Source organism: Neophocaena asiaeorientalis, unplaced genomic scaffold (assembly GCF_003031525.2).
Source record: "Neophocaena asiaeorientalis asiaeorientalis breed wild unplaced genomic scaffold, Neophocaena_asiaeorientalis_V1.1 scaffold397, whole genome shotgun sequence".
Classification (NCBI taxonomy): Eukaryota; Metazoa; Chordata; class Mammalia; order Artiodactyla; family Phocoenidae; genus Neophocaena; species Neophocaena asiaeorientalis.
The window spans coordinates 3,062,180-3,083,109 of NW_020173231.1; the positions used below are offsets into that span (position 1 = coordinate 3,062,180).

The 20,930-nt window shown below is 43.4% G+C and overlaps 1 protein-coding gene across 1 annotated transcript in view; it reads right to left on the reverse strand.

Moving 5' to 3' along the window:
* Positions 1–19,283, reverse strand: part of SEL1L3 (SEL1L family member 3) — an 85,092-nt gene extending 65,809 nt beyond the window's left edge. The window contains exons 1-5 of the mRNA XM_024745548.1: positions 18,718–19,283; positions 8,436–8,562; positions 6,675–6,796; positions 6,206–6,321; positions 3,011–3,069 (exon numbers count right to left, since the gene is read on the reverse strand). Of these exons, the coding sequence (XP_024601316.1) occupies positions 3,011–3,069; positions 6,206–6,321; positions 6,675–6,796; positions 8,436–8,562; positions 18,718–18,991 (698 nt within the window). The 5' untranslated portion in view covers positions 18,992–19,283. The remainder of the gene's footprint in view (positions 1–3,010; positions 3,070–6,205; positions 6,322–6,674; positions 6,797–8,435; positions 8,563–18,717) is intronic.
* Positions 19,284–20,930: the final 1,647 nt, after the last annotated feature.

Below are 20,930 nucleotides of genomic sequence, written 5' to 3' on the forward strand. Positions count from 1 at the left end.
TTATTCGTGAATGTATTTCTTTAAGATCTTTCTTCCCCCCACTAGATTTTTTAGTTCCATGAAGGCGGGGATGGACTGTATTCTTGTTTTTCATCGTTTTATTCCCAGAGTCCAGCACTGTGTCAGGCGTGTGGTAAACGTGTTGGGTGAAGGAATATATACTGGATGGATGGATGGGTGCACAGATGAATGAATTCGACACTAGACAAGTCTGCAGTTGTTACTGCAGCCTTTCATGCGGTGCAGCACGGAACTTCTGAGCGCCTAATTACTGATCTTCGTGCACCACTTTTGCGGGATAACAGCTATCATTATGTTTACAAGGACAAATAAATAGGAGGCGTAAGAGGCTTTCCTTGGAACACCTATAATCATCTACAATATTTGATGCTTAGTTTACTACCTTGGCCCATTCTGAAATCTCTCTGGTGAATGAGATTCCTAATAGCTAACCACTGGAATCCCAGGTGGGCGCAACATTAATTCTTTAGTTGTTCTGTTGATGGAGGGGGTCCCAGGAGTAGGGGAAGGGCAGCTGAGATGGTGGTAAGGGGAAGTCTTATGCCTGGGGACTGCTCGTATTACCAGGTAAGGAATCATTTCAAAGCCTTCACCAGGATGTTGAATTGGTATGTGCCTGAAAATCAGTCCTGAATTCTGGAATCTTAATGATCGTACTGACTCCATCTTTACTTAAAATTTTGTAATTTTGTCCATCATGGATTCTTTACATTAATCTTGATTTTTAAAAATACTGTATTAAATGTTATTTATCATGACTATCGTGATGAGCTGAACTGTGTCCCCCCCAAATTCATTTGTGTAAGTCTGAACCCCCAGTACCTCAGAATGTGACCTTATTTGGATATAGGGTCACTGCTGATATAATTAGTTAAGATGAGATCATACTGGAATAGGGTGGGCCCTTAAGCCAATATGACTGGTATCCTTATAAAAAGGGGAAATTTGGACAAAGACAGACACTCACACAGGGAAAATGCCACGTGAAGTTTGGAAGCCAAGGAGCTATTAGAAGCTGGAGAGACGCTTAGAACAGATCTTTCCCTAGAGCCTTCAGAGGGAGCATAGCTCTGCTGACACCTTGCTCTCGGACCTCTAGCCTCTAGAACTGCGAGGCAATACATTTCTGTCGTTTAAGTCACTCAGTTTGTGGTACTGTGTTCCAGCAGCCTTGGCAAACTCATAGAATTACTAAGTTTTGTTGGTGCCTCCTTACATTTTATGCGGAAGGTGCCTCCCTTGCCTCACCTATTCCCAGCCCTGGATCTTACTGTGATTCACTCCGCTCATGTCAGCATCTACACTTCTGGGATTTAAGAGGAAAGGAAGCCCTTACATAGAAAATGAAAAAAAAAGCTTATGAAATTCAATTGGTTGTCAAAAGTGTCTGAGGTTGCATGTGGGTGTCAGGGGAGAAAGGGCAGGTATTATTTTAGACCTCACATCCTGAAATGCAAACCCTTAATTTCTGGGGCAGAACAGGGCACTCGAAGAGATTTCTAAAGGGGCCACACATCAGCTGTTTCTCCAAAGCAAACTCCCAGGCCTTTCCTATTCTCAAACTCTTCATAGAAGATCCCATGGCCGCTGGTTATATAACAAAACGCATATCTGTTGAATTCTTCCTCACTGGTCTAAATCCACCTGGTGCACTTAAGACTTCTAAGGCCTCAGCCCCCGTGCTTCAATATAGCTATCAAGTCACCCCCTGACTTTCTCTTTGCAGGCTAAGGAATAACACTGCTTTAGCCTTTTGCTATAACTCTAATCCTTTAATCCAGTCATGAAAATAAGAATTGTTCTATGTGCCCAGAGCCTAAAAGAAATTGACTTCAATGTAAACAGAAATGGTGGGGGAAAAAAAAAGTAGAGTGTATGTCCCCTACTCTGCTGTCATCACCCCTCTTTGCTTTCCTTTCTTTAATAATTGGTTTCCAAGAAAATCGGGATTGTGTGGAGACTGAGTGAATGGAGCCTGCTTGGAGAGACGGTTTTTGGCTGAGCATAGTGAAATGACTAAAGGATGAAGGAATGAACCTCCCCCCCATCCCCCAGCCAAAGTGCCCAACAGTCCTGATACATTTTTTTTTTTATACTTTTTTGTTTTGGGCCGCACCGTGCAGCATGCGGGGGTCTTAGTTCCCCGACCAGGAATTGATCCCGTGCCCCCTGTGCTGGATGTGTGGAGTCCTAACCACTGGACTGCCAGGGAAGTCCCCTGATATATTTTTTTAAATTATAATATGAAGCTGCTAATTTTTGTTTCTGTTCTTTACTTATTCTTAAGCATTTGAATTTACACATCTACATATACATTATATATATTGATATATATATAAAATCTGGCTATGGTGAGATATCCCGAGTTCCTAAAGGAGAGCTCATGCCCCATGTTTCTGACACAATATGACCCACTCTTAAACAGGGATGTAGAAGCAAATTAAAAATATATGACAAATGAGGAAAAAGACCCAATTCTCAGTTTCTGTAACTCTTGTAGAGAATCGTTATATAAGATTGAAAAGTTATCCCAATATCAATAGTTGCATACGTTTCAAATTTACGTTATAAACATAAATATGAAGGCTGTCTCCTTTTATGTTTTATACTAGGCCAAACTTACCAAACCCTCTCAATAAGCAACATTAATACTTTTGTTTTTCCAAATCCTTTGTAGAAGATAATTTTCAAAGAAAACAAATTATAAAGTGTCATGAAAGGAAGAATTCACAGTGAGATCTGGAGAGAGAACTAGTTTCTCTTGCTTGGAAAAAAAAAAAGGTTGTGGGGAAAACATGGAGAGATTTTGTACACTTAAAAAGGAAAAAAAATAGTACAAAGCTTAGCTACAGGGCAGACTAGCCAGAGTCCATGCTTGAAAAAACTGAATCAGACAGGGTGGGAATAACTTCAGGGTTGAGGGCTAACATATGAAGGTTCCTTAACCCTCATCCAGCAAATTTTGAATCAAAAGAAAAATCACACTTACCTAATGGTCTGATTATGGTAGTCTTTCAAATCCTGTCCAGTGCTGGTGGTTACTACTATCTATGTTGGGAGAGATACACAAGGATCAGTTATGCCTCAAGACCCCACATCATAAATACAGTCCTGGATATGAGTTACTCGTAAAATAGGCTTCATAGTCTTTCACCTGATCAGTTTCTGCAAAAAATAAAAGGAGCAGTTTACTAGCCCTGTGTATATTTCGAGACTTAAGACACTTAATTTCTCCAAATGACTTTTTAAAAAATAAATTTATTTATTTATTTGGGGCTGAATTGGGTCTTCATTGCTGAGTGGGCTTTATCTAGTTGTGGCGAGCAGTGGTTTCTCTTGTTGTGGAGCATGGGCTCTAGGCGTGCGGGCTTCAGTAGTTGTGGCACGGGGGCTCAGTAGTTGTGGCACGTGGGCTCTAGAGTGCAGGGTCAGTAGTTGTGGCACATGGGCTTAGTTGCTCCGCGGCATGTGGGATCTTCCCGGACCAGGGCTCGAACCCGTGTCCCCGGCATTGGCAGGAGGATTCTTAACCACTGCATCACAAGGGAAGCCCTGACTTGTTTTTAAAGAAGTATTTCGGTCATTTAATTTTTATTTATTTATTTAAAAGAAATTTTTTTGGCCACACTGTACGGCATGCGGAATCCTAGTTCCCGACCAGGGATCGAACCCATGCCCCCTGCAGTGGAAGCTCCGAGTCTTAACCACTGGTCCACCAGGAAAGTCCCTCCAAATGACTTAATGTGATAAAAATATCTATAATGCAGTTTTCCCCAGTGGGTTGTAGACACTTCCACACTACCAGCCAAAGGTTCATTTGGTGTATTCGTGCTCGAAATCTTGTTGCATAAAAAGACAAGGAAATGTGTAAGATACTACAAGGAGTTCTTGGAATTTGTCTCTGATTCCAGGAGAGCCTTAGGGGGAAAAACAAGACAGGAGATGAACGTTCTTCATGCACTGTGGCTTCCCAACCTCTCTCCCTCAGCACTGAGAACTGTCGCTGTCATTTCAATGGTGACAATGTTTTCGTCGCAAATGTTGTTAGCTGCCGTGTATTCTTCCCGTGTCTGGGACTACAACATAAGCCCCTGGGGTTAAGGGGCTCCATTTATTCCCCCCAGTGCTAGCGCAGAGCACGTGTTCAGAAAACACATTCTGACTTAACTAGATTGTCAAAGATGTGGCTCCAACACCATGTCTATGAAAGAAAAGCGAACCCATAAAATCCAACCCAGTTCAGCCATATAGAGCATGTTGGTTCAGCGAAGAAAATGACTCAGACCAGTTGTTTCCCTAAACCAACCATTTACTTTAAGCCAATGTGTCCATTTAGTCAAAGCAATGAATATAGTAGTCTCACCACAGAGCTGGATTTTGTGTAGAAAAACAATAAGTACTATTCTGGAACCTATGTGATCAGAGAGACCAGATGGGATGGAAAGACGAAAGGGCAAGTGGCAAAAGTTTACTAAAAAAAATCTACTTCTTTTTTCTTTCCACTGCCTCTGGTCTTCCTAATTCTTCTCTCCTGTTTTACCCGATCATGTACTCTGCCATTTAATTCATCTCTTTAATTAAAGAACTACTTTGATTTACTCTTCTGCTCCGAAAGCTTCGATGGCGCTGTGCTGTCTTGCAACTAGAAATTTAAATTCCGTGATATTCAAGATTCTCCACATTCTAGCCCTAAAGACATTTTTTTCTTCTATTAGCGTTCTATAGGCAGCGAATTTCTACTCCAAACTGGTTTATATGCCAACCTCCAGTGATGTGCTAAAGTACCCTCTCCTTGCTTCTCCATTTAAACTCTGCCCATTCGTAGGAACCTTCTTTATGAAACCTCCCCTGAGCACCCCAGGGTGAAGTGCTGTCTCTCTTCCGTGAATCAATACGAACCATTTGGCAATTAAGCTCGCCTTATGACACCCCTCACCTGCTTAATATGACTCCCATAAATAGTCTGTAAGCTCCTTGAGCACAGTGCCTTGTATACAGCTGGTGCAAAATAAGATCTGTGATTTGCTCTCATGATTTGATACCTAAGTGACACGTGGTACTGAGCTGACCTTAAGAGAAAGCTATGCCACCATAATCCTCATGCAAATGAGAAGCTATAACATGGACCACAGCGATGTCACCTAACAGCATTAAGGAAACAAACATACAAAAACTTCCAGCTAACATCTTACAGACTCTCCTCAGGAAAGCGACAAGGACTGACTTGATTTCTTTTCTCTTCAGAAAAAGGAAATGTGATAGACCTAACCGCCAAGGGAAGTCTGTGTATTATCTAACACACAAGACAAGCAAAATGTCTTTTCCAGTTTTGTTATCGGAAGGTTACACATCAATAAGGAAAGCTGATGAGAAAATAAAGTAACCAGAAGAAAGTAGCATACTGACATCGTATATATGAAGAAATGGAATTATCTTCAATTATAGCAATGTCACTATGTCACTAATTAACAATGATCACAGAACATGTGTCATACCAGAGAGTTTTTCTATCATACACAATGCATTAGTGGCTGCAGGAATCTTCCTCCAAGAGTTACCGTCAGAAGCCAAGCTCTCAAACATCCACATTGCTGGTGCCATAATCCATAAAATCTGCGTTATGAAAGCTTGAAGCTATTATGTGCAGTGTCTTATAGTACAAAGTAGTTGAAGAACCTCCATCTCACCGGAATTATCACTTAGGTTTGTTGGTTGTTATTTGTCGGTTTAATGCCAAGCATAAGCAATTGTTTTAACTGCCCAAAACAGTCAAACCATTTCTTGGCTGAACTAACCAACACATTTCCTGTAAAAAAGTTGTAGATTTGATAACACTACATAAATATGGCCAAGGCTGTCTTAACATTTATCTCCCCAAAGCCTATCTCGCTAGGAGAAAAGGCTTCAATTGCTCAGGTAACTGTGGTTATGTAGCTGCCTATATTATTTACTCCTTCACAATAGAGTCGAAAGAAGCACTTTAAAAGTTAATTAAATGGGATAGAATTCTTATGATTTAAATTTCTAACGATAAAAATTTGATTTAAAAAGTGTTATGGTTGTAAAAGTTTATCAGATACCACAAATTTGTTTTTGCAGGTTTCCTAGCTCCCTGACTTTACAGCAATGCTTGAAGTTAAGTGATGATGTTGATATGAATCACGGTGGAGCGAGCTTTCAGTACCTGACCACCATTAAAAGAGATATCCAGGCGAAACCACTCCTTCAAGGGTATGGTGAATTTTGTTTTTACAGCAAGGTCTTCTCCTTTGACAAGATGCATTTGAATATGCAAGTGGCCTAAAAGGAAAATGAAAGCTTGTGAAAATGACAGAAAATACGTAGGAGTGAATGAAGTGGCTATATCTTTTCGACGACTGTCCTAAAAAGCTATAAGACTAGATCACATTCCTTCTTCCTTTAAATAAAAGCAAAGCAAAGCAAAACAAACAAAACACATATGTGCATTCATCTGTATATGTTTGTTTTAATCTTCCAGAAAACAAGTTTAACTCGAATCCCGTATTTGGAAACCATCATTCTCGTTGAATTGCCACGTTGACAACATTCCTTATTCTAGACAGACGTATCTGCCAGTAGACAGAGCATAAGAAAGCTACACTATCGTTCTAAAGGTTCTGTTTCATACTTACCCTCTTCAGTAAGAAATACAGAAGGTGTGCCGTACATCTCGTTAGAATCAACAAAATACAGAATCCCACAGAGATTGGCCTTGCAATAATGGAGTAAATAAAGCCACAGTGAAACAGTAAACCTGTAAGAGTGAGGAGAAAAAAAAATTCTGCAGATTGATATCATCCAAGAGCAGGTAATTACATTTAACAATGACGGAGCAAATTGCTTTCTTTCCAATGAAGGGATGAATTTGCCTTCGTGTTCATCATGGGAGATCAGCTTGCAAAGCTTGATTTTTGAGACAAAGGAGGTAGTTACAGTAACTGCAAAAGACAGGAGTTAAGCGTCGTTGTGCAAAACTAGCAGACATTGTACCTTGCGCCAAAAACCCTTCCTGTGCCTTTCTGAGCTTCGCACAGGCCCACCATTTGAATCCTTGATTAAGGCTTATAAAGCCAGACACAGAATAAAAATCTGGATTTTAATAAGAGGTGACTTGATAAGAAGCTGTTCTAATTTCGATGATTTAAAAAAAAACATAATTAGGGCCTTTTGAGCAATTTTGTTTCTTTCAAAGATAAAAGCTCTAAGGCAGAAAAATGCCATAATTTGCAAATGGCATCACTATATGCTAATCAGGACACACAGATACAATTTTAATGCCCATATTAGGTTATTCAGTATCACAGTTCTGGCTGACCAATGTGGAACAACTACTCTAATTGTTCCATTTCTGGACTAGGGCTATTTTAGTTGAAAAAATATTGTCCATCTGTGATTTGTGGAGTGAGGATAAAATAACAGCGGTCAACTTAACTAGGACACATTTAGCCAAGCTATGTGATCCACCAATCATTCAGCAAATATTTGCTGTCAGAACATTTGCTCGATGCCACACACTGTGCTAGTGACCAGCAGTTCAAAGATAAGCTGGGAGTAATGCTTTTTGCATGTGAAACATGAATCAAGGTCAAAACCTGTACAGAGAATGCTCTCCATTACCCCAGTAACCAATTCACAGTTTGGGTTAAAGTGGCAGCGGCCCCAGGTTCTTTGGGGACTCATCCCAACAAGACCTTTAGAATATTCTGGGCTTTATAAACAGGCCTTGAAATCGGTGGTAAGATACACAAACAGATGGTACCACACAGCTCCCTCCTGACCCACCCAGCTGAGCAAAAGCTCATGAAGATAAGTTATCACAAGGAAGCTTAGCAAGAACATACGCTTAGTAAAGTGACTCAAGATCTTTCTACAGCCAGCAGCCTGGGAAGAATTAAATCACTCTGCTGAATCCATCCAGTCTGAGGTAAACCACAAACAATTTTCAGCATCTTCAATTCAGCAGAAGGAAAAAAATATATCTGGGTTTTGCTGAAATCAGTGGAGGAGATCAGAAGTTGTGAGATTTCAAGCAGCTCGTCCAATCTTCCAAGACAGAAAAGGCAAAGTGAAGGCTGCAATCTGGCAGGGCTGTGGCTGGCTGCACCTGACACCTTGCAAAGCCTCAGGCTCCAACACCTGACTCACCTACTTGGGTCATTCCCAGGACCAACATACAAGGTCAAGCGAGGATTGATTGCCAAGTGCAAGAATAATTTCAGAATGCTTTGAGGTTCTCAGGTCCACAAATTCTACCTAAGCTATGGAGATCTCATCATTTTTCCAAAGCATATTACAAAGGTAGGTCTTCCTAACTGGCTCCACTAGCCTGCTCTGGTCCTCAGATAAAAAGAGTACTACCGCCCCACCGGCCCCCATCACCGGCCTCTTCTTACACTGGGTAATCTATCCGCTGGCGTCGGGTGGCCTCTAGCTCTCGATTCCGAAATCTCGGGAACTTCTTCACAATGCCTGTGTTTTCTCCACTGGAGGCAAAGAGAAAGCCCAGGAGGGTGACCACATCTGTAAACAGCAAGATGGCTGCCTTTTAATTATTTCCAGAAAAACACTGCTTCCAACATCACATTCTTCCTGGAACCCACTGCCTAGCTCCCATCAAACATTTAAATGAAGAGTCTGAAAATATTAGCAAACATTTACTGCACACTGAATATACGCCAGCCACCTGAGAAGCACTTTACAGAGCTATCTCAATTTGTGTTCACAGCAACCCTATAAAGGAGATTCTTTCTTAGTCCTGTTCTACAGGTGAAAAGCCCGAGGTATAGAGGTAAAATTACTTGCCTAAGGTAACAGAGCTAATAAGTAGTAGAGCGAAATTTCAAGTTTCCAGCTCAGGGTCTATGTGTTTAACCATCTTACATCCTGCCCTTCTAATACTAAGAAAAGCGTTTTGAATTTATATAATAATGATAGCAGTTAACACTTCAGTAGCATTCACTCTGGTCCACACTACTGTATAAAAATATATGCATATATATTTATATATAAATTCATTTAATCCTCATTATTAGCCCCCGTCTATAGATGAGGAAATAGATGCACAGCTGCTAAAATACTAACATTTATTTAACACTTAGAATATGCCAGGCAACATGCTAAGCACACTTCAGGAATAATCTTGCTTAAATTCACAATTTATGAGATAGATTCTATTACTGTCCCTCTTTAACCTGAGCCTTAGAGAAGGTTGAATAGTAAGAGGTAGAGCTGGGATTCAAACTCGAGCAGTCTAGTTTCAGAATCTATGCACTTAAAATTGCGCAGTTTTTTTTTTTCGTCCATGCAGACTTTCCACATAACCTCAACATGTTACCCTATGCAAATATTACTAACCATGCTCCTTAAAACTAGGGAGGCTTCCACTTTATTTTGCAAATGTGTGAGAATTCTGTGGTTCTAGAAAAGAGGAGCATCCATAACAAATCTGAAAGGGAAAACTGTGTCGTTTCATCTATATTTAATACCTACCAGGCTAATACGGATTTTTTAATTTCCAATACCCCATCCCCCTTCAAAGAAAAAAATTCACCAATACAACCTAGAAATAAGGATCACTTTTCCCTTTCTTAAAACGTTCCTTGGTTTAAATATCCGTAATTAAATGGTGGAAATAATCCATTGTCCTGGGCTTCTTAGAGTTGACTTCTGCCCAAGTTACCGAATGCCAATATTGGAGGAAATTACAGGAGCCTCAGCCTGGGATATTGGACACCCCAGCTCTCATTCCTCAATGGAGAAAAATGTTTTATTACATAAAGAGGTACCTCTGGTTCATTACAACTTGGAAATCATAAGAGCAATGCTTTCAAAGTCTCAGAGATGCATTTGGAAATCCAAAAGGGTGGAGTTATCAATTCCAACAAAAATACTTCAAAGCTTATTTCTTTGCAACTTGAGCTCAATTTGCGCGCACCGGACTTGCTGGTTAGTTATGGGAGTGGAGAGAGGGGATTAGAAATGGAAATACTGCAAGGGTGTCTTCAGAATCCAAGGAAAAAATTCACCAAGAGGTTGGTATCAGCCAACCTTGGTTGGCTTCCACCATGTTGAGTGGAACGTAAGAGACCAGACGGTCATGTTAGCCCCCTGGGAAGCCTTCTGCTCGTGATTGCTGTTGAGTTATCTAGTGTATAGTAGAAACATTTATCAAAATGAACAGGATTTGATTCTGCCCAACCTGACTCCAGTAAAAGGAGGCTTCATAATGGAGGTTTCCAAAGTGAAGGGAGTTAAAAGTGAATGTTGATGAGCCATTCCTTCATCCAGTGATCAAAGAAAAGCCGGCTGAATAGGTGAACTTGCAGCAAAAGACTATGGAGGGAAAATCTAAGACGCAAAGATCTAAAATAATTTTTATAAACACGTATCTTTTGTATTCAACTAAACCAAAGTGATGGTGGTTCTCTTGTAAAATCAGTAGCTTTAATAGTTCTTTGATTTGGAGTTCTATTACGATTTTCCCTCAGTATAATATTGTCTTTCCATTTCATTAGAAATAACTAATATGAATGAAATTTTGGTGCAGGGAAGGACTTTAGAATTCATCTAGCCCAGGATAACATTTTCTAGTAACTGATTGACTGCCTGGAGTGCTATAACTGATTAGTGATGGCTGTCATAGGCACAAGAATGGGGAGTAACAGTACCAGTGCCATGCCCCATTAAAGAATTTACAGGTAGGAACACTTAAGTCCAGAACTTGGGCCCAAACAGGTTAAATGGCTCACTTACATAGAATGTAAGCTCCAAGAGAGCATGCACTTTACTTCATTCATTATTCCATCCTCAGAGCCAGAATAGTGGCCAACACTTGTTAGAGGCTCCATAAATATTTAGGGAGTGAATGAATGAATGGATAAATGATCAAATGAACATACTTGTGGCCAAGTCAGAATTTGAACCTGTCTTTCACCCAACGCGTTCCATAATTTTATAATGTGCTCCATGCTGCCCAAGCCAAAAATTAAGTCTCTCTTTTTTCAGGTCCTTCCCCCAGATCCATTTCTTTGGCTAATCTTGAACGAGGAAGTTAGGTAGGGAAAAGGCATCATTATGACGTAAACACAAAATGCCAGGAAAACAGTTCAGGTTTGGAACCTACCCCCTTGGTCATTTTGCTTGTTTTATTTCCTCAGATTCTAGAGCAAAAAGAGGCATTAGATAAAACGTGGTGCAAACTCCTTCGTTTGGCGACAAGAAAAGGGTTAGTGTTTTGTTGAAGGTTGTATAACTAATAAGGTTGTATGACTCAAACCTGGTCTGCCACTGCAAAACAATGAGCTTTTTATTAAACCACATCACGTCTCACAAGTCCTCACTGAGAGAGCTGGGACTGGTGTTCAGCTGGCATGCCCCTGAGCGGCTGTACTAGTTGTTAAAGTACTGAAACATGTCAGTGTATTGGTTAGATGACTGGTGTTGCCTTGAACCTCCAAAGCCCCCACCCACTACCCACCCACCCTGGCTTCTCCTTCAGAGTAGAACCTGGCTCAGCAAGGATCTCCAGCACCATCCTGTTTCAGCACCAGGGCCAGCGCCCGGGGGAGCCTGACTGGGGCCCCCAGCTCATACTATTTGTTAAGTATTTTGAGTATCATCCTGAGTGGAGTGGCTGGGGGGCTTACATAGCCCATTCTCCAGTTCAGCATAGTGATCAGAGCCCTGACAGGACACCTGCTCTGAGGAAGGGCCCGTTTCTACATAACGAAGCCCTATTTGGGATGAGCTTCAAATACATCACAATGATGCAGCTGAGACCCTCAGTCCCTTTGTGTGGAAGTTAGAGACAGTCTTGAGGCAAGGAATAACTGTGGCTAAAAGTTTGTAAGGGGAACCTGGAGGAAAAGAAGCTAATATTTTCCCACCCAGAGAAGTGAAGTTAGAATGTCGATAACTCAATCTGCTTTCCAAATGCAGGACGCTAAACAGGCAGCGGCGATCAGGAGTTTTATCTTCCTCAAAGCCAAAGCCTGAGAGCAAAAACTCTACCTTCTAGCAAGTATGGTTTAGGTCAGAACTTCCACCCCAAAGGATACTAGACAGTGAAGTGAGTGCCTAAGGAAGTCTGTAACATACTCAATACTAGGAGTCTTAAGAGTAAATAAATTCCACTCCCAGTAATTTATCCTCCAAAAATATTTATTTGTGTGTACAAAGATACATGTACAAGGATGCTTGGAGAAACCTTGTTGTTAATGGTAAAAGACTAGAAATGACCTGCATGACCATCAGCAGGGGACAGGGTAAATCAATTATGGAGTGTCAGGCAACGCAATGCTAAGGAGCTATTGAAAAGAATGGGGTTGTGTAGCAAGTACAGACATAGAAAAATCTCTGCCGTATTGTTAATGAGCGCGGGGCCGAGTCTATAGTATCCTCCAACGTGTGTATGAAGAGAAGGGGTTATCAACCTAATGCTTATATGGGCAGAGAACATTTCTGGAAGCAGACACGGAAACTAGTGTTACTGAGTTTGCTTCTAGAAATAGGACCAAAAGAATAGGGTGGGTGGGAATTTACTCTTCCCCCAAACCCTTTTATGCTCTCTGAACTTTCCACCAGGTACATGTATTACTTTTTTGGCTACAAGGGAAGAGAACAACACCTCTGAGCATTTCCATGCAAGCGGGGAGGAGCCAGCCTCATGCAGAGGTCTCCCCGCGCTGGGCGCTGTGGTGGTTCAATCCACTTCAAAGAGGCAAAGTCCAGTGGGTGAGGAAAACAGGGTGATCCATGTCAGTGAAAATTCAACTTATAAAAAAGTGTATTCCTTCTAATTTAGAACCTGGGTTAGGACTGTATTAGCATATTTCAGAGAGGTGGCTTAGCAAAGTTGAAAGAATAAAGAACTGGGACTCCATTAACAAATTCCCTGAGCTTCAGTGTTCCCCTCTGTAAGGACAGAATGAGAGTACTGTCATTCCCTGGGGCTACTAAGGGTTAAATGAGACATTCTGCATCGGAAAAGTGGTTCAAAAATCATAAAGGGCAATGCAGATGCTAGGTACTCATTAGCACTATTATTGAAAAATCCAGTCTACAGTGATTAACTGGGGGAAAGAAAGAACTGTGTCTTTTTTTTCCAGAAGTATCAAATGTGTAGTTCTTATAGTTACAGAAAGTATTATCATGTCATTAACTTGAATTGTCTCACTGAATACGCTGATATTTTCACAGAGACACGTAAAGTCTGTCTCCAAAATGTGAATTAGTCTATGATTTTGTTGTAAAGGAATTTTGTTATAAGAAATTCCACTTCCAATCTATTGGACCTGAAAATGAGAATGAATTGTTAGTGAAAAGAGAGTGGAGAAAAAGGAAACTTCCAGGTTCCCCAGTTTCTGACTTAAGAGGGAAGGTCAGAAAAATGTTCATATAGGTAGAAGTAGGACAGAATGCTTACCGCACCTGACCCCGGCATTTAAGAACCTCCAAAGTGCGGCCCCAACCTGCCTTCCCAGTCTTATTTCCTGAATTGCCTATCTCACACTTGAGACTCTACCTGAACAAATAATAGCTCAAGGGCTGCTACTCCACACTTCACCTGTGGCAGACATTGGTAATCAATCCACATGGCACCCTTTCTCACTAAGCACAGACTCGGCTTCAGAATCCCTCTCAGCACTGTGCTCTAGGTAGCCACTCCCATCGCTCTGAGCTGGCGTGCAAGATGAAACTCATTTGCCATCCCTCACACCAAGGGATGTAGGCTCGTCCCCACTCCCCCATCAGTCTGCATTGCCTCCTCTTTTTTTCCCTTCTGCCTGGATGCCTTTCTTTTATTCCTTTTCTGACAGTGAAAACTCTACTCATCCTTCAAGTTTCTGTTCAAATGGCACTTCCTCTGTGAAGAACCCTAGCAAAGTGCCTAACACATAGACTGCTCAGTAACTTTTTTCAATGAATAAGTGACTTAAATAAGTGAATAGCTTCATGATGTCATCTGGCAGTATAGCTTAATGGTTAAGCATGGTGTTCGGGAACCAAACGACCTGGGTTCAAGTCCTAGCTCCATTATTAGCTGTGTGACCTTAGACAAATTACTCTACCTCTCTGAGTCAGTTTCCTCCTCTGTAAATAACGACAGTAGACCACTGGGCGGATTAAATTAGATACTCGCACAAAGCACTTAGCCCAGTTCCTGGCACATAGCGAGTGCTCAGTAAGGGAAAGTAGCTGTTACGATCGGTAGCTGTGTTTACTTCCTGTAAAACCACCTTAAAGAGAGGGACCATGTCTGCATCTTTGAGCCTCCAGACTTAGTAAAGAAATTGGTACGTGATAGGTGTTCAATCAATCTTTATTGAATTGAACATGATACACATCATAAGGGGGTGATGGGTACCAACAGAGAACAAGGGGAGGCTGGAGGGTAGAAAGGTAATTTCTGATGTGGGAATCAATAGAAAAGAAAAGTGCTTTGGGGGAAGGAGGGAAAATTTGAGCTGGCTACTGAAATATGAGTATAATTTTGCCAGGAAGACATGAAAGACGGCACTGGGGGTGGGGGAGTGTTGGGGGGCGGCCAGGGACGGCAGCTGCCTGTAAAAGAAGCTTCTTTAGCCAAGGTATAGGGGTGGGAGATGACAGACTCAAACTAGAGGGCATGTGCAGGGTGCAGGTGAGCTCATGTGTGGTTGCAAAGGAGAATCACTGCAGCTTTAACCAGCTCAGCCCAAAGGGGTTCCACCGGGGAAGCCTCAGTGTGCTGGCCCTAGGGAAGGCTCGGGGCTGCCGCCCAGCCCCACACGCTGCCTACGTAGCCGTGTGAGGGTGCTGTCACAGTGTGATGGTCACACATCAGCTAAGAGAGAAAGGGTCCTTGCCCCTTGGCTGACAGCATTCATCACTCAATCAACAAACAGTCACCGCGAGCCTGCTGTGTGCGGGGCATCGCACTGGAACCAGACAAAGCGGGACTTATGGAGCCTGTGTTCTAGTATGGAGACACTCAACAGGCAAATAAGCCATTACATATATTTAATTACAAGGTCCAGCGGTGCCAAGGCTGTGAAGGAAATAAAAGGTGGATATCGATGGGACGGGAGTAGCAGGGGTGGGGCTGCCGCCTTAGATAAGGTGGTCAAGGAAGCTGTCCCGGATGAGATGACATTTGTGTAGAGGTAGGAATGAGATAAGAGAGCAAGCCATGTAGTGATCCGGGGGAGCGGCATCTTAGGCGGAGGGGACAGTAATGCAGATAGATGTCCGAAAATGGGAGCGAACTTGGTACATCAACGGAGAAGCAAGCAGGTCTGCGTGGCTGGGACAGGTGGGCAAGGGTGAGCGTGGCAGGAGATGAGGCCAGCAAGGGGACAGGGACAGATTCCACAGGCCACGCTAAGGGGCATGGCTGACTTTTCCTGGTGTGATGGGAGGAGCCGCCTGCAGGGGGTGCGGTGAGCTGCTTGCACCGGCTGCCGTGTGAGGAACGAGGGCAAGTGCGGAGGCCATTTGCAGCCTACGGACGGAGTCCAGACAGGGACAATGGTGGCTTAGACTAGGATGACAGCAAACACTGGTGAGAAGCAACTGAATGTGCAGTGACGGGCCGAAGATAGAGGCAGCAGGGCTAGCTGACCTGTCAAAATAGGACGTCAAGTCCAGGTGCGCCCCTAGAGCTACCGGCCTGTGTGGTTGATTTCTTTCTCTGGGTGAGTCAGGCACACGTGTGGCTGGCGAGGGGCAGCAGCTGATGGCCGGTGCCCTCCCCCAAGGGAATGGACAATAAGTGGCCTCAGGCAGGGTGGACCTAGCCGCCAATGGCCCACACGCCCAGGATGCAGCAGGAACAGGTGCATCAGAAGGGCACGTGGCCGAGCCTTGGCACACACGTGTCCCGAAAGGCTGCCGGCTTCTGATCTGGGGTAGGTTTACTCAGCGGGGCGGGACAGAAGCCGGCTGCACCTCCACCGACGATCAGCCCACCGGCCCAGCCTGGCACAGTCCCAGTCCAGGAAGTAAGCTGCAGAGTGTCTGGGTACACACAGCTCAGGCCCTGGGAGCCGAAGCTAAGGCTTTGATGGAGGGGCACTGCGACCACACTCACAGAACATCGGTGCGTGGGGACTGGGCTCTCTCTTTTTAAAGAAAAAAAGAAAAGGCAAGCAAGTCAGGGGGTACTTAGTTCAGACGCAGACCTCCTGTATGACATCAGGCACCTGACACAGAAAATGTCTCCCTCCACCCCACACCAGGGCTGGCTGCAGACTGTGACAAGGCCAGGCCTGAAAGCTCCCCCGTGGCGCCCTGATGCCACCTTGTTGTTCCCACTAGACTCTTGTTCTTCAAGAGCCGAATAAAGAAGTCCCTGCTGGGAACAAGCCAGAGGCCTGGCCCCCTTCCATCGCGCAGACAATAACAAGAACAAAGGTCGTGGACACTTTGACAGGGCTGCTGCAGACACTCTTTTGATTTGTCTTTTTAAGAGAGGGAGAGGAAGTGCTTGCCTTTTCTTAGCCATACAAACAGTTGGTTTTGAGGGTGGAGGAAGCTCCCCACACCTATTTCCAGTGACTTTGACTCTTAGAAAAGGTTTTTCTCTGCCTTATTAGACTGGTTCTCACCCCAAAAGTACTGGTCTGAAGGAGGCTGGGAGAAAAAAATCCCTCTGTGCTGTTCCTGAGCCCTGTGAATAGGGGAAGGAACAACAAAAGAAAAGAAAAGCCGTTTCACAGTTTAAGGGTACGTTCAGGAGCCCTAAGTACTCAACCGGTTCGTAAATGACTTCATTTGAAAACTTCCAGCTTGCAATTCCGTCATTCTTCAATGAGAAATATGTGATTTGCCAAACATGAAATGGAATCATTAAGCCCTGACAAAATCAATCGGAGGCAAAGCAAAACCGTGGCTGCGTGTGCCCCATGCCTCCTCCTCCTCCTTAACAAATTAGATACCCCTGTGGAAGGCATTCCAGACGGATACTAGCACAGAGCTCTGCCTGCAAGAGGGAGGCACACGGATCATCAAAACGCATGCAGCTCGACGATTTCAGAGGCTTAACTGCCCACCCCACCCTACCCCCAATGTGCAGACACACACACAGAAAGGGAATTTGTCTTCTTCTTCTAGATATTTCTGTATTTAAAGCACTGCACAAACATAAGCCAGACCACAGAAGAGGGCTATTAAGATAAAATGTAGGATGAAATTGTCTAGAACTACGCACACACAAAAATGCACGTAAAAACCAGGGTAAGCTGAATAAGGTCTGCAGTCTAGTTAAGAGTATTAGATCAACGTCAGTTTCCTGGTTTTGACATTGTACTGTAGTTACGGAAGATGTCACAATTAGGGGGAGCTGGGGGAAGGATACAGGGGACTCTCTCCCATTTTTACAACTTCTTACAAATCTCTAATTATTTCAAAATAAAGGTTTTTTTTTTTAATGCCAAATGTGTTGGTTCTACAGCAAGTGGGCTCTGGCCCTTTCGGTTTTCATTATATGCAGGGGTGTTTGGGGGTAGCCCCAGGAAATACTCACTGCCAGTGTTCTCACTGTGTCCTGAAGTCACCTTGCTCCAAACCATTCCTCTTGGAGACTAAGAGGTGTCAGGCACGTCCCTGGGTCTGCTGTCACAGGCCTGTGGATTTCCTCCACCCACCACGCCTGCCTGGGGGTCCAGCCTCTGCAACTCAAAGTCCCACCCGCTCTATCCCTGCTCTAGAGGTTCTCAAGCTTTAAGGTGCATCAGAGTCATGGGAATGTATTTAAAATGTGGATTCTAGGGCCCTTCGCCCCACAGATCCTGGCTTAGCAGGAAATAGATGAGGACCAGAAATCTGCACTTGCAACAAGAGCCCTGGTGATTCTGTTGCAGGTGGTCTTAGGCTCCCACTTTAGGAAACACTGCCCGACTCCAGGCGGGTGCCTGGGAGCATGGCTGCATAAGCTTTCCATTGCAGGATATGGAGAGGAGCTGGCAGGCGCTCAGCATCCATACAGCAAGGTGCCCGTGCAACAACGGAGAGAACTTCAGCCCCCTTCTTCTAAATGCACGCAGCCAGAGAGCTCCAACCCCAGTGCTTCAAAGAGGCTGAGAAAGGGCACGGGAGCCTCCTCTATTGATCCTTCAGTGGCTGTGACCCTGTGACGTTTAGGATAAAATACAGAGTTTGCATTCTATCATCACTATGGCTACTAATTTGACTGAGTGCTGAGCACATTTCATTTAATTCTCACAATACTTACCCCCATTTTACAGATGAGAAAACTGAGACTCTGCAAGTTACACTGGCAGAAAGTGGCAGAGCCAGGAGTTGAACCCGGGTAGGCTTGGCTGAAAAGCCAATGCTGCACAAAAACTGACACATGTGGGATTTTTGAGGGAGACGGGGAGGAAGACTCTTTTCATCCTCATTTCAGTGGCACTAAAGGTCCTTTCCAATGTAAAGCATATCCAAGCCTCTCAAGGCACCCCTTCCACGGCTCTTTGTCCCTCTCTCAGCTCCCTGTTCAATCCTATTCTCTGCTACTCTGTCTCTTCTCAACACCTTTTCACTTTTCCTCTTTTGTCCCCAAAGTCCAAAATTACAGATTCCATTTGCTTTGTCCCCCACCACTAATACAAGAATTTTCCCCTGCCCTCCTCTTATGAGCCAAGCTGTCTAGAAAAAAAAATGAGAATTAGGTTCCTAGCAAGGCAAACGACCTACCATTCTCGAGAGGACACTGGGGAATCTTGTTTGCTCGAAGGTTCCAAATGTAACCCATGTTCCACTCAAGGCACACCTGATGATCTTTGAAAGGGCGTTCAAAAGGTGGGATGGTCTTCAGCAGGGTATAATTCTTCGCTACAGCATGTAGCAAGTTTTCCTCCCATTTAACATTCAAGTCTCCACCGCTATATCGGTGAGTAATCCAGGCGCGTAGTATCACCACAGATACCGAAATGGAGTGTCTGATGAAATAATCATCTCTATAAACCATGATGCTTGGAAATTTCACATGTACTATTTGTGTCCTGCTGGTGTGAAGATGTTTCTCATTCTTCCACCTTTTTTTGTACACGGGAATGCTACTTCTGAACTCAGATGAAACCACTGCTTCCAAATTGACAACACAAGGCTGAGAGCATAAATACTCCACCGAGACTTCAGAAACGTTGCGAACATTTCCTTCAAAGACAGTGAAATAAATAAAGTCTTTGTAAGCCACACTCTGCTCAGCTCTGGGTATCACCGAAGTCGTCAGGGAAGTCTGCCTACCCAAAGATGGTACAAAATTCTGAAAAGAAAAAAAAAGATAGAGAAAGCTTTAAAATGATCATATTAACAGATACGTGAATCATTGTTTTCCTGGAAGAAAAAAATATCCATTTACATAATGCAATGAAAGTGGAAGATAAAAGATGTCGAAAGCACTACCGAATAATTGGAGAAAAACCAACATACACACAAATGAAGATTAGGCCACATTAAACTCTCTCTCCAGACTCAGTAGCATCTGCTCATCAAGATGGGACTTTCAAATCTACGTGGCAAACATTCCAGAGTTGGTTTCCAAATGATGGAGCTAGTTCACGACAAATCCAGGAGCAGTGAACGTGACTTAAAGTGAAAAAGAGGCAATCCAGCTCCAGACATTTCCAAACTATTGTCCTGACTTCAAATGGTGGTCAAATGCACCCAAATCAAAGGAGGGGAGAAGAGTTCAAAGTGCACCGGAGAGAACACATATCAGGGATGCCAGCTGGGGCGCTTTTTCTCCATAAGTTCTGAGCTAGGACAAGCATGCATGATGAATGGGCCAGCGAGAGGTTTCTATTGCTCCAAATCACACACAGGCAGGCTTGGACCACAAACTGTGTTGTCTGATTCTTTCACCGTGGATGGCGCCACAGGTGCCAAGAGAGATTTTAGCTGCAGGTTTATTTATCTAGTTCTTCATTTTTTAGTTTTTATTTTATATTGAAGTATAGTTGATTTACAATGTTGTGTTAGTTATCTAGTTCTTTAGATGATGAAGGCCTCTCAGTGTGGACTTTCCTTCCAGAATAAATCTGGAAAGTTTGGTCCTGAAATTAAGGCAATGTTTTGATCATAAGGCACGGATGGATGGATGCTAAGAGCTGTTCTAAATGTGACTTTGAGATTTAGACATCCATAACACAATAGCAAAAAGGTTACTTTGGACCAATTTACACCCATTAGCATGGCTACTATTTTTTTAAAAAAAGAAAACCACAAGTGTTAGAGAGGATGCAGAGAAATTTGGAACCCTTGTGTATCGCTGGTGGGAATGTAAAATGGTGCAGCCACTGTGGAAGGCAGTACTGCAGTTCCTAAAAAATTAAGCACAGAACTGTCATATGACCCAGCAATTCCACTTCTGGGTCTATATCTAAGTTGAAAGCAGGGCTTGGAAGAGATATGTTCATAGACTTACACCAGGTTCACAGCAGCATTATTCATAATAGTTAAAAGGTGGAGGGCTTCCCTGGTGGCGCAGTGGTTGAGAGTCCACCTGCCGATGCAGGGGACAAGGGTTCGTGCCCCGGTCCGGGAAGATCCCACATGCCGCGGAGTGGCTGGGCCCGTGAGCCATGGCCGCTGAGCCTGCGCGTCCGGAGCCTGTGCTCCGCAACGGGAGAGGCCACAACAGTGAGAGGCCCGCGTACCGCAAAAAAAAAAAAAAAAAAAAAAAAAAAAAAAAAAAAAAAAAAAATGGCTAAAGTGGTAAATGTTATGCTATGAATATTTTAACCACAAGTTTAAAGAAAAAGGTCACTGTGGTCTTCTCCAAAGAAGGAAGAAATAGGGACCTCTTTCTTCAATTCTGGCTTAGGGCTGTAGGAGGGGCAAAGGTGAGTAACATGCAAAGTCTGGAGTCAAAGAATCATGTTTACAAATAGCAGACACTTGGCAGA